This window comes from Camelus bactrianus, chromosome 10 (assembly GCF_048773025.1).
Source record: "Camelus bactrianus isolate YW-2024 breed Bactrian camel chromosome 10, ASM4877302v1, whole genome shotgun sequence".
Classification (NCBI taxonomy): domain Eukaryota; kingdom Metazoa; phylum Chordata; class Mammalia; order Artiodactyla; family Camelidae; genus Camelus; species Camelus bactrianus.
Window position 1 is genome coordinate 46,759,370 of NC_133548.1, and position 15,467 is coordinate 46,774,836.

General features: G+C 46.0%; 3 protein-coding genes across 12 annotated transcripts in view; 2 read left to right on the top strand and 1 right to left on the bottom strand.

The window, feature by feature from the left end:
- Window positions 1–1,504, top strand: part of NUP98 (nucleoporin 98 and 96 precursor) — an 81,663-nt gene extending 80,159 nt beyond the window's left edge. For all 5 annotated transcript variants that reach the window (XM_074372515.1, XM_074372514.1, XM_074372516.1 and 2 more), the window contains one exon: window positions 85–1,504. In XM_074372515.1, the coding sequence (XP_074228616.1) occupies window positions 85–302 (218 nt within the window). In that variant the 3' untranslated portion in view covers window positions 303–1,504. The remainder of the gene's footprint in view (window positions 1–84) is intronic.
- ART1 (ADP-ribosyltransferase 1) overlaps window positions 1–15,467 on the bottom strand; it is a 44,465-nt gene that overhangs the window by 9,936 nt on the left and 19,062 nt on the right. For 4 of the 6 annotated variants that reach the window (XM_074372529.1, XM_074372528.1, XM_074372527.1 and 1 more), the window contains exon 5: window positions 13,221–15,461. The exons of 1 other annotated variant lie outside the window; for it this stretch is intronic. In XM_074372529.1, coding sequence (XP_074228630.1) covers window positions 15,364–15,461 — 98 coding nt within the window. In that variant the 3' untranslated portion in view covers window positions 13,221–15,363. Of the gene's footprint in view, window positions 1–13,220; window positions 15,462–15,467 lie in introns of those variants that run through there. One more of the 6 variants, XM_074372533.1, reaches the window with a different exon arrangement.
- Window positions 8,913–14,030, top strand: CHRNA10 (cholinergic receptor nicotinic alpha 10 subunit). Its single transcript, XM_074372520.1, has 6 exons — window positions 8,913–8,966; window positions 9,368–9,552; window positions 10,848–10,993; window positions 11,406–11,560; window positions 12,353–12,885; window positions 13,573–14,030. Exons 2-6 carry the CDS (start codon window positions 9,471–9,473, stop codon window positions 14,028–14,030), a joined length of 1,374 nt encoding a protein of 457 aa, XP_074228621.1. The 5' UTR covers window positions 8,913–8,966; window positions 9,368–9,470.

A 15,467-nucleotide genomic window follows, 5' to 3' on the forward strand; every position in this document is an offset into this window, starting at 1 on the left:
CTGCCTGTCTTTATGATTATTACCCCCCTACCCCTCCCTCCCTCACCCCCAGTCCTTGGTGCTCACTTTGCTCTTTTTATCCAGATATGGCCAAACGTATAGCCAACCTGTTACGGGTAGTACTGAGTCTTCAGCATGCCCCTGATGCACCCTCCGACTCAACGCTGGACCCTCAGCGAGTCCCTTTGCGCCTGTTAGCTCCCCACATTGGCCGGCTCCCCATGCCTGAGGACTATGCCTTGGAAGAACTGCGCAGTCTCACCCAGTCCTACCTACGGGAACTGACTGTTGGGAGCCAGTGAGCCCTGGGCTCCTCCCCCCACACTCACATGCTCATTCACACTCACCACACAGAGGTCCCCTGCATTGAGTTGATTGGCACTGTTTGCCATTCTCTGAGTTGGCTGTGGAATCCACCCTCCCTTCCTGCTGCCCAAGCAGCATCCTCCAGTTGTTCAGGGCTTTTCTTAATACTAAACATAGCATAAGGGCTTTTGGAACCCAAAAAAGGAGCCAAGTCTCTTTTTACCATCATCAAATACCTTTTATTTTCTTTTCTTTTCTTTTTTTTCCCCCTCTTTTTAAAAATGGTCAGTAAAATACCTTTGACAGAATTCTCCCCTCCTCAAAGAACCAGGGAATCCTTTTCCACCCTTATCCATTCTGGATCTGGTGACCATCCATGCCAACCTGATACCCTACTCCTACTCCCACCCGTTTATACTAGGACTCTTTAGAAGGAGTAGGACATGTGATGGGACAAATATGTTTTCCTAGGACTGTCTATCCTTAGCAGATGAACTATCCATAGAAGGAAGGAGACTCTGTCTTAAGTAAGTTGGATTAACACTGACTTTTGGAGTCAGAAGAGGGTTGGGCTAAGTTAGGAAGCAGAACAGAGTCTGACTCATTTTGGGTAGAAGTAAGTGCCTGCCATGGAGGGATGGAACTTCAGGAACCTTCAAGGCTTGCTTGTTCCTACCTTGAATGTTCTGTGAACACCAAACCTTCCCTACTACCATGTGCAGGAGCCCTTGGTCACAGATCCCATGTCTCTAAGAAGCTCTCAAAGCTCAGTTTGGTGCCTGGTTTTCAGTCATCTTGCTGGGCATCCTGTCTAGATTTGCCTGAAGAGTTTGGATAAAACCACAGGTTGGGTAGCCCTCCCTGTCCCTCCCATTCTAGCCCAAACCATTTCCCACCCTCCATCTACAGTCCTAGAAAGTAAAACCATCACTGAGGCAAGCAAAGAGCTGGGCTTCAGGGGCAGGCACAGGGCCTTGGCTACACTGCTGCCAGCTATGGGGAGCCCCAGCTGACAGCCTGAGACTGCTGGTGTTGGGGCTGTCACAGACATCATGGCCATGCCTGGGTCTTTATGCATGAAGATTATGTAAAGGTTTTTATTAAAAAGTATATATATATAAATAAATGATCTAGATTATTTTCCTCTTTTTCTGAAGCTACTTTCTTAAAAAAATAATAAAATGAAATGTTTACAGCATTCTGTATTGGCTTTTTTCCCTTTGTGTTCCTGAGCCTTCTTGCCCTGAGGAGCTTTATGATTGGCCTTGTTTAATTTGCAGTCTAAAGGGAGACTGGCCATGGGTTAAGGAGAGAATAGTTTGGTGCTAAACTGGGATACAGACTAGATCAAAGGCCAGATTAATAAGGGCCAATTTGGGAGTGAGGGGGTTGAAATTATTGATGAATCCTGACTGCTGTACATATATTTATGTGCTTGGATTCCCAGTCCTAGGGGGATGGGGAGGCTCTCAAATTACACAGTGGAATATACTTTGCATTCAAAGCCTCCTTGCTCTCCTGCTCTGGGGGATTTTGTTGGTTTTTAAACCTAAAGCTTGGATCGCACTTCACCTTTCTGATTTGGTTTCCATTGTGTAAAGGAAAGATTGACCTGATATTGCTGCTTCACAGGGCTTGTTCTTGAGAGGGATCAAATAAGGCTGGTGAGTAGGTTTGTTGGTTGGTTGGTTTGATCTGTTTAGTTGAAAATGTGAGCAAGTTCCAATTAGGATTAGGCCAGAGACATCTGGGGCATCGAGGAGATGAGAAGCAGAGTGGGACTTCCCTTTAATTTGGGCCCCTGAGGACAGGGGTTACTCAGCTGGGAATCTCCCTCCATTACTGACTGACTGTAAACCAAGTGAATCACAGAGCACTGCTGGACTTCTAGCAAGGAATTTGTTCTGTGTTCCTCACCAGAGGTGTTTTGTGAAAAGTGAGTGTGCTATAGAAGTGGCTAGCCTTTAGGAGTGTTAAGAACTGAATATGGGCAGTATTTCCTCTTAGGACAAGTATTTTTTTTTAACTCTATGAAATATTTATCACAATAGCTATGTCTTAAATTTTTAAGCTCAAAAATACGAAAGCAAGAAACAGTTGTTCTGAAACAATACACCTGTGGAATCCACAACCTAATACAATATCCAAAATAAGTATTTCCTCAGCAAATGCTGGAATAATACCAAAAGCAAAGATAACAGAGATCTGGAAATTAAATGTGGGATTAGCAGAGCCAAAGTGTGCAGAGTAATTGCTTTTTTAGATTTTTACTCAATTTCTTTACTTGTATTTCCAGAAAATTGTTTCAGATTTTTTTGTTGTTTTTCAAAGAACCAGCTGTCAGACTTAACAGTTTTACTGGAGTTCTGTATTGTAATACATTAATTACTGCTTTTAAACATTCATTTTTATTCTTTTCTGAGGATTTTAAAAAAACATTTTATTGTAAAAATTTTCATCTACATAAAAGTAAAATGGTGTCTCAATTTTTAAATTTTATTTCATCTTTACCCCCATTCTTATTTTCTGACCGCTCAGTGGTATTTCTAAGGCAGGGAATCATTTCATTAATACCTAAGCATTTCTAACTTGTAAGTTTTTATAAATATAATCACAATACCATTGTCATACCTAACAAAGTTAACAATAATTCCTAAATGTTAACTAATACCCTCTGTATTTTCAAATTTCCCCAATTATCTCAAAAGTAAAATTTTACAGTTAATCAAGTTTGAATCAGGATCTAAATGGGTCCATACTTTGCATTTGGTTGATAAGTCTTTTAAATCCCTTAATCTGTTAACTTCTTTTTAAAGTGCTCTTTATTTGATGAAGTAATTGGGTCATTCATAGAAGGCCAGGGGCTTCTAGATTTGGCTGATTGTGCCTCTCCCTCCCTTACTTGCTATAAACCACTGGTTAGACCTAGAGACTTGATTAGATTCAGGGTCCTTCTCATAGATGGTGCTGTGTGTTAGCACGTTGGAAATCAGTGTCTGGCTGTCTCATTTTTAGTAATATTAAGATTGTTGGCAGTGGAGAGAATAGTAGCTCAGTGGTAGAGTGCATGCTTAGTATGCACGGGCGAGGTCCAGGGTTCAATTTCCAGTACCTCCATAAAAAAAAAAAAAGACTGTTGATTCAGGTGTTGTCAGCCTGACTCCCTTTATAAAGCTTCTGTCAACCTTCCATCTCATGACAGTCATGACCAAGACTTACTGTTTTGTTATTGTAGAGTCCTTATCTTTTTCTATGTGGTGATTCAGTATTTTCAAAATAGGGACTTACATCAGTTATTGTTCAGGTACTTTTTTTTTCCCATAATGACTTTTTTAAAATTACCCACCAACTTTTAGAACTATTTTTTTCAAGCTAACATTTTCACCCCAAAACACGCTAAATATGTTATAATAAATATTTCGACTTTTTTTCAGGTAAAGATACTAGTTTTTCTATAACTCTTTAGTCTGTTCCATGTGTGAGCTATTTCCATGTGCTTTGAGGCACTCTTGAATTTAGCCTTTATTTTGCCCTAAAGGTATCCTGCAAAATGTTATTTTTAAGTATAATTAGTGCCACCAAAACACTAAATAATTGCTGAAGAAAATGGTATAGAAAGAATGCATCTTTTACCTCCACACCCAATCCCTATAACATCTACCTCTCACTCGTCTTCCCTCTTCAACAAGTACCTTAACTGCATTACATTACTTACGTATAAACTAAATTCATTTTAATTTTATTTTTAAAGTTATTACGTAGGAAAATTCACTTTTGGTGTGCATATGTTAGTTTTAATACATAGATTTGTATAACCACCCCACAATCAGGATACAAAATGTTCTGTCACTCCAAAATTCTCCCTTTCTCTTTAAGTCAGACCATCTTACTAATCATTACTACTAGCAACCTGTTCTCCTTCACTATAGTTTTGTTTTTATAGAATGTAATATAAATGGATTCATACAGTATGTGATCTTTTGTTACTGGCTTCTTTCACTTAGTATAATGACTTCAGGGTTCATCCATGTTATAGCATGTATCAGTACTTCATTCCTTTAAAAAAATTAATGTTTTTAGAGCACTTTTGGGTTCACAAAATTGAATGGAAGGCACAGATTTCCCATAAACCCCTGCCCCCATACATTCATAGCCTCCCCGACTATCAACATCCCCCCCAGAGTGGTACATTTTTTACAATTGATGAACCTACATTGACACATCTTCATCACTCAAAGTCCACAGTTGACATTACATTTGATGCTTAGTATTATCAGTTCTCTGGGTTTAGACAAACATGATGTATAACCATCATTATGGTATACAAAGTATTCCTTTTTTCACTACACTAAAATTCTCTGAATTCTTTTTGCTCTGCTGATTCTTCTTCCCCAGTCACCTACAACTCCTAGCAACCACTGAACTTCTTCCTATCTTCATAGATTTGCCTTTTCCAGAATGTCATATAGTTGGAATCATACAGGATGTAGTTCTTTCAGATTGTCTTCTTTCACTTATTAATATGCATTTGAGGTTCCTTCATGTCTTCATAGCTTAATAGCTCATTTATTCTTAATGATGAATACTAAGTATTGCATTGTCTGGATGTACCACAGTTTATCCATTCACTTGTTGAAGGTCATTTTGTTTGTTTATAGGTTTGGCAATTATGAAAAGAGCTGCTATAAATATTTATGCATGAATTTTGTGTTATCATAAAAGTTGTTACTTCTCTAGGCATTGGATTCCTGGGTCATATGATAAATGTATGTATAACATTACAAGAAACTGCCAGGCCATTTTCCAGTGTAGCTGTTCCATTTTTGCATTCCCATAATCAATGTATGAAGGTTACAGTAGCTTCACAACCTCTCCAGCACTTGGTATTGTTAATATTTTTTATTTTGACCATTCCAATAAATATGTAGTAGTATCTGAGGTTGTTGAATCATTAATAAAAAAATCTGACAAATAAAAGCCCTGGACCTGATGGTTTCACTGTCGAATTCTAACAAACAATAAAAAAAAACTAGTATCAGTCCTTGTCAGGCTTTTCCAAAAAATTGAAGAGAATACTTCCTAACTCATTCCATGAGGCCAGCATAATCCTGATTCCAACGCTAGACCAAGACACTATGAGAAAAGAAAACTACAGACCAATATCATTTATGAATATTGATCCAACAATCCCCAACAAAATACTTGCAAACTAAATTCAGCCGCATGTTAAAATGATTACACACCAAGTGGGATCCATTCCTCGAACACAAGGATGTTTCAATACATTAAGAAATTACTAAATATACTATACCACATTAACAGAATGAAGGAAAAAAACCCATGTGATCATCTCAATTGATGCAAAAAAGCATTTGAAAAAAAAAATCAGCACCCTTTCATGATAAAGATGACAAACTAGGAATAGAAGGAAACTACTCCAGCATAATAAAAGCCATATATGAAAACCAGCAATGAACATCTTACTCAATGTGAAAATGGGAAAGTCTTTTCCTCTAAGATCAAGAACAAGGTAAAAATGTCTATTTTTGAAAAGAAACAGATTCACAGATGTAGAGAAAGAACTAGTGGTTACCAGTGGGGAGAGGGAAGAGGGAGGGGCAAGATGGAGGTGGAGGATTAAGAGGTACAAACTGAGGTATAAAATAAGCTACAAGGATGTATTGTACAACATAGGGAATATAGCTAATATTTTATAATAACTATAAATGGAGTATAACCTTTAAAAATTGAATCACCATATTGTATATTTGTAACATATAATATTGTACACCAACTATACTTCGATTTTTAAAATATGATATTGTAAAATACATAAAATTTAAAAAGAGAGAAATATCAACTTGAAAAAAAAAAGTCTGTTTTCACCACTTCTATCAACATAATACTGGAAGTTCTAGCCAGGGCAACTGGGCAAGAATGACAAATAAAAGACATCCAAATTAGAAAGCAAAAGTATCTCTGTTTGCAAATGATATGATTGTTTATGTAGAAAACTAAAGATTCCACCAAAACAAACAAACAAATCCCACTGTTAGAACTATGGGATGAATTCAGCAAAGTAGCAGGATACAAAACCAACATGCAATATCAGTTGCATTTTTATACACTAACAACAATCTGAAAAGGAAATTAAAACAATTCCACTTATAGTAACATCAAAAAGAATAAAACATTTAAGAATAAACTTAACCAAGGAGGCAAAAGATATGCACTGAAAACTATAAAACATTGCTGAAAGAAATGAAAGAAGACACAAATTGAAAGACAGCCATGTTCATGAATTGAAGCACTTACTATTAAGCTGTCCATACTATCCAAAGCAATCTACAGATTTAATGCAATTCCTAACAAAATCTCAGCTTTTTTTTTTTTTTCTGAAATAGGTCCACCCTAAAATTCACATAGAATCTCCATAGACCTGGAATAGCCAAAACAATCTTGGGCGGTGGGGAGAAAAAGGGGGTGGATGTAGCTCAGTAGTAGAGTGCATGTTTAGCATACACAAGATACTGGGTTCAATCCCCAGTAATTTCATTTAAAAAAAAGAAAAAGGAAAAGGAAAAAGCTTGAGGACTTATACTTCCTGATTTCAAAATTTACTACAAAGCTAAGTAATCAAAACTGTGATACTGGCATAAAGACAGGCATATAGACTAGAAATAGAATAGAGAGTCCAGGAATTATCTCTTGCATATATGGTCAAATGCTTTTTGACAAGGGTGCCAAAACCATTTAGTGGGAGGAAAGGACAGTCTTTCCACTAAATGATTTTGAGAAAACTAGGTATCTATTTGCAAAGAAATAAAGTTGGATAATTAACACCATATAGAAAAATTAAGTCAAAATAGATCAAAGATTTAAATGTAAGACATAAAATTATAAAACTCTTAGAAGAAAATATAGGGTAAAATCCTCACCACATTGGATTTGGCAGTGATTTCTAGGATATGACACTAAAGGCACAGGAAACAAAAGAAAAACATAGACAAACCAAACTACGTGAAAAGTTTTAATTTTGTCCATCAAAAGACACTACAAACTGAGTAAGAAGGCAACCTGAGTAAGGCAAACTGAGTAAGAAGAATGGGAGAAAATATCTGCAAATTATTTATTTGATAAAGGATTAATGTCCAGAATATAAAGGGAACTCCTAGAACTCAGCAATTAAAAATGGACAAAGGACTTGAATAGACATTTCTGCAAAGAGAATATACAAACGGCCAATAAGCACATAAAAAGGTGCTCAACATCACAAATCATTAGGGAAATACAAATCAAAACTGCAAATGAGATACTACCGCATACCCATTAGGATGGCCATTATCAGTAAAGCAGAGAGTAACAAATGTTGAAGAGGATATGTAGAAACTGGAACCCTTGTGCATTGCTGGTGGGAATGTAAAAAGGTATGTCCGCTGTGGAAAACAGTATGGCAATTCTTTAAAAAGTTAAAAACAGAATTACCATACGATCCAGCAATTCAATTTCTGGGTATATATATCCAAAAGAACTGAAAGCAGAGTCTTGTACACCCATGTTCATAGCAGCATTATTCACAATACTTGATACGTGAAAGCAACCCAAGTGCCCAACAAGAGAAGAATGAGTAAGCAAAATGTGGCACATACATATAATAGAATATTATTCAGCCTTAAACAGGGAGGAAATTCTGACACATGCTACAACATGGATGAAACTTCAGGACATTATGCAAAGAGTAATAAGCCAGACACGAAAAAAAAAAATGTGAACCACCTAGTCAAAATCATAGAGACAGAAAATAGAATGTAGTTGCCAGGGGCTGGGTCTTGTGAAGTGTGTGTTCCTGAAGATATCCTGACTAATTCACTGGGACCATCATGCAAATACTGTTGTCTTCTGTGCATCAAGCAACGTGCTAGGTACTTGACTTGTATTATCAGGTTATCTTATTTAATTTTTACAACAATTATTTAAGTGAGGACCGTTAATCCCATTATCCTGTTTGAAAAAACTGAAACCCAGGAAGTTTCAGTATCTTGCCCAGGTCAGACAGCTCAAAGGACAGAGCTGAAAGTGACTCTTAATCTTGTGTTTTACCTGCTACCCAATACCACCCATGATGCTGGGCGTGGGGAGAATGAGGAGGCTCAGACTGGGATGGCTGTGGGGACTCAGAGGCAAGGATGTGGGCTGCATCTCCTCTTTTGTGGGGCCACCTGTAGCAGCCTGAGGCTTGACACCATTCCCACCAGGAGGGGAGAACTTGCTTGGCACAAAGCACTTAGGCTAGACAGATATGTCAGTCCTTCACTGAGGGTAGAGCTGACAGTCTGAAGGGAGCCTCAAGAATGCAGCAATGGGGCCAGAGATAGGAGGACAGTTACCATCCACAGGCCCTGTCCCTTTACATACTTAATCCCCAGTCCCCTGAAGACCCTGACCCCAGCATCTCCATACCTTCCAACCTCATCAAGCTGAGCCTGAGCTGATCCCAGGTGCTGCCTTACAGAATTTGAATAATTCATGTCCCCGTGATCTGAGGTGTCAGTTTCACTCACTCTGTTCCCATGGACACAGGCGTCCCAACTGAAATTGAGCTAATGAAAAGGGACAAGGGGCAGGGCCTGCTGTCCAGTGTCTCAGGAGGCTCAGGACTGGTAGGTTCCCTGCCCCTGTCCTGCTGAGAATGCACCAGGCTCACCCAGAGTCAGGTGTAGGGGATGGAGGGAGGAAGTCAGGGGTCCTGAAACAGAGGTCGGAAAAAGGAAGAGAGGGTGGAAAGAGGAAGAGCAGAGTCAGGGAGGCAGAGAGCAAGAAACAATTATAGAGGAAAAGACAGGAGCAAATAGAGGCTGAAAGGTAAAGGGGGTGGGGAGCAGGGGCAGAGGCCAGGAGAGGCAAAGACTAGCAGAGAAGGAGGGACAGCAGATGCCAAGGACCAAGTACTAAAATCCCAGGGCAGGTACAACTAAGAGGGTCAGGTAACTGGAAGGGCTGCAGGGCTCCCTGGAGAGTAGTCCGATCCAACGGAGATCTCAGTCTTACTTTTAACTTCCAGGGATTGTCCACACCATCCTTGCCAGCAAGGCCTGAAGCTGCCCTAGGTCAGGCTGGGAGGCTCACACCTACGGACTTACCCCTCCTCTTGCAGTGGCAAGGCCATGGGACCCCGGAGCCACCAGCTCAGCCTCGGCTTCTCTGTCTCCTGCCTGGACCTTCTGCTCCTGCTCCCACTCCTTCCAGGTATGAAGCTCAGTAAACCAGCCCTGGCCTCTCTGGGCGTTGCTGCTATTCCTATCCTCCCTGAATCTCTTTCCACATGCTCTTTATTTCTGTGCTGGCAACAAGTGTGGAGCCAGGGGAGCCAAAAAGGGTGAGAGGGGGCTTGCCTGGCTGGGGTGGGAGCAGTGAGGTGGGGAGCTCCCAGGGGTAGGGCTGAAAAAGCCAAGGGGTGGGGAGGGGGGCAGATCATGAAGCTCCTTGAATGCCAGGCTGAGTTTGGGCTCTATCCAATTAGGGAGTCATTGAATGGGTTTCAGCAGCTACTGGTCTAGTCAGATTTGCTTGTTTCGAAGCTTGATTTCTCAGAAGTGTAAAGATGGTTAGAGAGGTGGGCCTGAGGCAGGGGAGCAGAGAGGAGGCGGCTGCTGCTGTGGTCCACTCAAAGGAGGATGGGCCTGAGCTGGAGAGGCCATGAAGCACTCAAGAGATGCTCAGCAGTACGACTGACAGGATTTGGGCACAGGATGGTTGGCAGAAGGAGGGGGCAGAAGCTAATTCCCAGATTTCCAGCTGAGATCACCAGGGGAGGGGGAGGTGCTGTTTGATGAGATGGGGAACACAGAACAAGGAGCAGGTTTCAGAGCATGGGGGAAGGAAAGGAGTTCATATTTTGGACCTACACAGTTCAAGGTGCCAAAGGACATTTAGGACATTCAGGTCTGGAGCTCAGGAGAAAATTCTGGGCTGGAGAAGAAAGGAGATGAGGGCCAAGGACAGGATTCTGGGGAACAATACTTAAATCAAGGACTGAGGACCATGAGGTATGTCACAAAAGCCCAGGGAAGAGTGTGTTTTCAGGAGGGAGGGGGCCATAGTGTCAGAAGGTTTGAGGAAATCAACTAAAGTACAGCTGGAGAAGCAGAGACAGGCTGGAGAGACGGGAGGGAGCAAGGCAACGGGGTTCCTGATGCCTGGGTGAGAGCTGGGACTCTTCTGGTCTGTTTGGGCCCCTCTAGCATTTGTGGTGGGGGAGGCAGAATCCAGAGCCTTGGGAAGGGGAAGGTGGGGAAGAAACCCATCAGCCTTGTTTCAGAAGACAGTATGTACTCACACTACGGCCTTCACCTCATCCATCGCGGGAGGCAGGCCAGGGAGGAATAGAATTGCAGCTAGAGGGGCACAGAGCAGGGACAGTCAGATGGCTGTGAAAGAATGGAGCAGGTGACAGGGCCTCAGCCTGTAGGAGTTACACAGTGTGAGCAGAGGCCCTTGGACTAGGGTTTCAGATGGACACCCCTTCTTCTTGGATCCCCTAGAGTGCATGGGAGCCGAGGGCAGGCTGGCACACAAGCTGTTCCGAGACCTCTTTGCCAACTACACAAGTGCCCTGAGACCTGTGGCAGATACAGACCATGCTCTGAACGTGACCCTGGAGGTGACGTTGTCCCAGATCATTGACATGGTGCGTTGTGGTTGTACAACCGTGGAGTGTGCTGGTGACAGTGTCAAGCAATGTGGGGGAGAGACCGGGATTATTCTCCAAATAATTATTTCTTGTAAACGTTAATATTAACAATAATGATAGCTACCAACTGTTGCATACTAATTGTTGGGTACCCACAGTGTGCCCAATACTTTGCACACTTAAATCCCTGCCTAGCAGGGATTATCACTCATGTAACTGCTAAGGAAACTGAGGCCCTGAGAAGACAAGAACCTGCCAAGGTCACATAGCAAAGCTGGTTGGGAACTGGACTGTGTGGGCAAGTCTGGTTTGTGGGTGCTGACCAGAGTCCTGCAGGTGAGTGTGCAGGCACAGGGGATGGTATGCACAGACGTGTCCACATCTGTGCGCACTCCCTGCCCTCAACTAGGATGAGCGTAACCAAGTGCTGACCCTGTACCTGTGGATCCGACAGGAGTGGACAGATGCCTACCTGCGATGGGACCCCGATGCCTATGGGGGCCTGGATGCCATCCGAATCCCCAGCAGTCTAGTGTGGCGGCCTGACATCGTACTCTATAACAAGTACTGCCTGTCTGGGCCCCTCCCCTCGGCTCCCTGTCCCTAGAGTTGCCCTTGGCTCTGGGTATGCACTCAATTCCCGTCTCCCACACTGAACCTGGCTGCTATGCTGCCCTGGAAGCTCCCCCCAGGACCCTTCTAAAGTGCCAGGAAGGTGTTGGCAATGGTGATCAGTGGTGCAGTAGGGCTTCCTGACAGCACACACACCATGGCCCCTGCCAAGGGCCTGCTGGAGGGACTTCATAGCCTGTCGATGGCACCACCACCTTAGGCTGTCCCAAGCCAGTGCATGCTGACTGTCTCCTTAGGAACCCTCTGTACGGTCCAGGGCCAGTTCTGCATCTTTCACAGGGATGGTGCTGTGTACAAGTGCCTCTTCACAGGACACTCCACCTTTCCAGGCCTGAGTCTCTCAGGGCTTCCCCACGGCCTGCCTAGGATTTCCTCCAGGGCTTAGCCCTCTAGAGCACTCCTTTACGCGGCCTAAGCCAGTTCTGTGTTTCCCAGACAACACAAGGCTCTGTATATTTTCCCCGAAGCCCCTCTAAGAGCTTTGCAGATGACACTAAAGTAAAGTCAATGTGTGCCGCCGCCAAATTTGGGGCTAGATCTGTGTCCCTTCTGGGCCCTTGAGGCGCTGACCCTTCTAGGCCTCCAAATGCACAGAGGGCCCTTTCCAACGCTCCCTCAGCCCTCTGTGCCACCCCCGCCCCTCCAGGGGTCAGCCCTTGCCTCCGCACCGGTGAGACCTGCTCCGAGACCACGGCCTCAGGGAGCCCCACCCTCTCTCCGCAGGGCAGACGCGCAGGCGCCGGCCTCCGCCAGCACCAACGTGGTCCTGCGGCACGACGGCGCCGTGCGCTGGGACGCGCCGGCCATCACGCGCAGCTCGTGCCGCGTGGACGTATCGGCCTTCCCGTTTGACGCACAGCGCTGCGGCCTGACGTTCGGCTCGTGGACGCACGGCGGGCACCAGCTGGACGTGCGGCCGCGCGGCGCCGCCGCCAGCCTGGCTGACTTCGTGGAGAACGTGGAGTGGCGCGTGCTGGGTATGCCGGCGCGGCGGCGCGTGCTGACCTACGGCTGCTGCTCCGAACCCTACCCAGACGTGACCTTCACGCTGCTGCTGCGCCGCCGCGCCGCGGCCTACGTGTGCAACCTGCTGCTGCCCTGCGTGCTCATCTCGCTGCTGGCGCCGCTGGCCTTCCACCTACCCGCCGACTCGGGCGAGAAGGTGTCGCTCGGTGTCACCGTGCTGCTGGCGCTCACCGTCTTCCAGCTGCTCCTGGCCGAGAGCATGCCGCCGGCCGAGAGCGTGCCCCTCATAGGTAAGCCCAGAGGGCGCAGGGAGATGGGGGAGGGGCCGGGGGAGAACGTCCCCCCAACCCCAACCCTAGGGCTGACCCGCGCGGGTCTCTGCAGGTGCAGGGGCGGGAGCCGGACCGGTCCTGGGTCAGCGGAGAGGCCCCCGTTGCGGGTCCTGTGAGCGCGCCTCGTTCTGAGATTGAGAAAGAAGGAGTAGGCTCCTTGCAGGAGACCACTCCTCTCCTCACCCGTAGGGGCGGAGGAAGGAATCCATCTTTTCTCAAAAGACTTGATCGAGGAAGATAGACTTCTCTCGGTATCCTTATAACATGCAAAACGTGTTGAGTGTCAGGCACTCTGCTAAACATTTGACGTTTATTAGCTCATCAAAGCATCACCACAGACGTTTGAGGAAAATTCTATGTAATTTGCCTCAGGTCTTGCCGGTTCTATTTAAGAGCGTGCCTTTCAAGGATTGTGGGTGAATCCAGCTCCCAGCAGTTAGGGAGCAGGTAGCCTCTGAGAACCCCATGAGGGAATGCGGGATGGGGAGCCCTTGGTTCTTACCTCCTTCCCACTTCCATCATTGGGCTTGGAGGCTCCCGAGAGTCTTACGGGGGGTGAGCCCATTCCTCCTATGCTCAGGCCCCTGGGGAGCTTAAGCCTCCCGAGTTCTTGCTTTGGGTCACAGCTCCCTCTCTCTCTTGCAGGAAAGTACTACATGGCCACCATGACCATAGTCACCTTCTCCACAGCGCTCACCATCCTTATCATGAACCTGCATTACTGTGGTCCCAGTGCCCGCCCAATGCCAGCCTGGGCTCGGGCCCTCTTGCTGGGACACCTGGCACGGGGCCTGTGCGTGAGGGAACGAGGGGAGCCCTGTGGGCAGTCTAGACCACCTGAGTCACCCCCTAGTCCCCAGCCTCCTGATGGAGGGGCTGGTCCCCCAGCAGGCCCTTGCCATGAGCCACGATGTCTGTGCCGCCAGGAAGCCCTACTGTACCACGTAGCCACCATCGCCAACAGCTTCCACAGCCACCGGGCTGCCCAGCGCCGCCATGAGGACTGGAAGCGTTTGGCCCGTGTGATGGACCGTTTCTTCCTGGGCATCTTCTTCTCCATGGCCCTGGTCATGAGCCTTCTGGTGCTGGTGCAGGCCCTGTGAGTCGGTCTGCTGCAGCCACAGCACCTCCAGACAGGAGTGGAACAGTCAGGTGGTGGTTGGCCCTTGGGCCACCCAGTCTCTCTCCGCTGGGCCTCAGCGCCTGGGACAGTCTCTCTGCAGTACTACTGACTTCACAAATCAGAGGGAGTACTCATTGTCTTCGTAACCTAACCTCTAAGGGAAAGCCAGGGCTTGCCGCTCTCCTGATTCCTACAGTGGGAGAACTCAAAAGGGTCAAGATCAAAGTGCAGCCCTGGAGGGAAGAACTGAACTTCGGTGCTGAGTGTTAGAGCTTTCAGTGGAGAGAATGCAGGTATGACAAACAGAATGGCCTTCTCCCTTCCTTCCTCTGTAACTGCTGTTACAGAGACTTGGTCTTGCCTGTCCCTGCCCATGGGCTCAGGGGAAGGGATTTAGAATTCCTGGTCTAGTTCCAGAGCAGGAGGCCACACAAGGATTGGCCCCAAAGCCCCGACTCATAATAAAGTAAGTGTGTGCCTTGTACCTCCTCCACGTCCTGATTTATCCTCAGGCCTATGGTGGCAGAATTTGAGGTTCCAGCCTCTTAGGAGCCTTAGGATTCAAGGATCAGAGGAGAAATTACATCACTGCTGACAAGAAAATGACGGATTCGATTGAGACTCTAGCAGAGGAGCTAAAGCTCTCTCAGCTCTTCTCCTGCCCCCCTGCCCTCTACAGTTAGAGCCAGTCCACCCTATTCTCACAGTGACATCCAGAGAGCTTGCCAGTGCCCACGGTGGAGGGGGGTAGTTCAGGGCCCCACATTCACAAGGTATTTGTTTCTTTCTGACTTTCACACGTTTTCTGGCACCACTTCTGTGCCTCAGATACAGTCCCTGCCCTCTGGGAGCTCATAGTCAGATGTGGGAGACAGGCACATGGTATAAAGAGGCAAGGCCCCTAACCCAGCAGGGTGGAGAGACCAGAGAAGAAGGCTTCCTGGAGGATCGAATAGGACATGTCCAGGCGCACACGGGAGGCATTTGAGTAACATCAGCAAATGCCATGGCCAAGTACTTTCCTGCCCAATCACACCCCTCCAAACTAGTTTAATCTTTTATCTCCAAGTGGGTGGTTACCTGTCCTGCAGTGCCCCCACCTCTATTCGGCATCTTACTCCTAGAGCCCTGGGTGAGGCTCAGTCCCCACATTCTCCTTTTCCCATCAGCAGGCCTGCCAGCTGCTGGAGAAAGTCCCAGAGTTTCCTGCAGATAGAGTTACCATGGATCTTGGTCACACTTAAAGCACATACGTGGCCAACATCCTCACGTTGGGCAGAGGCAGCAGGTGGAGATGTTCAGTGGCTGATGGATCAGAGGAGGCCTGAAGTCTCTGGAGAGGCTCCCCCCACAAGGAACCAAAGCAGCAGTAGAAGGGACCAAACTGCAGAAAGGGGGCCCTGACCCATGGCTGCAG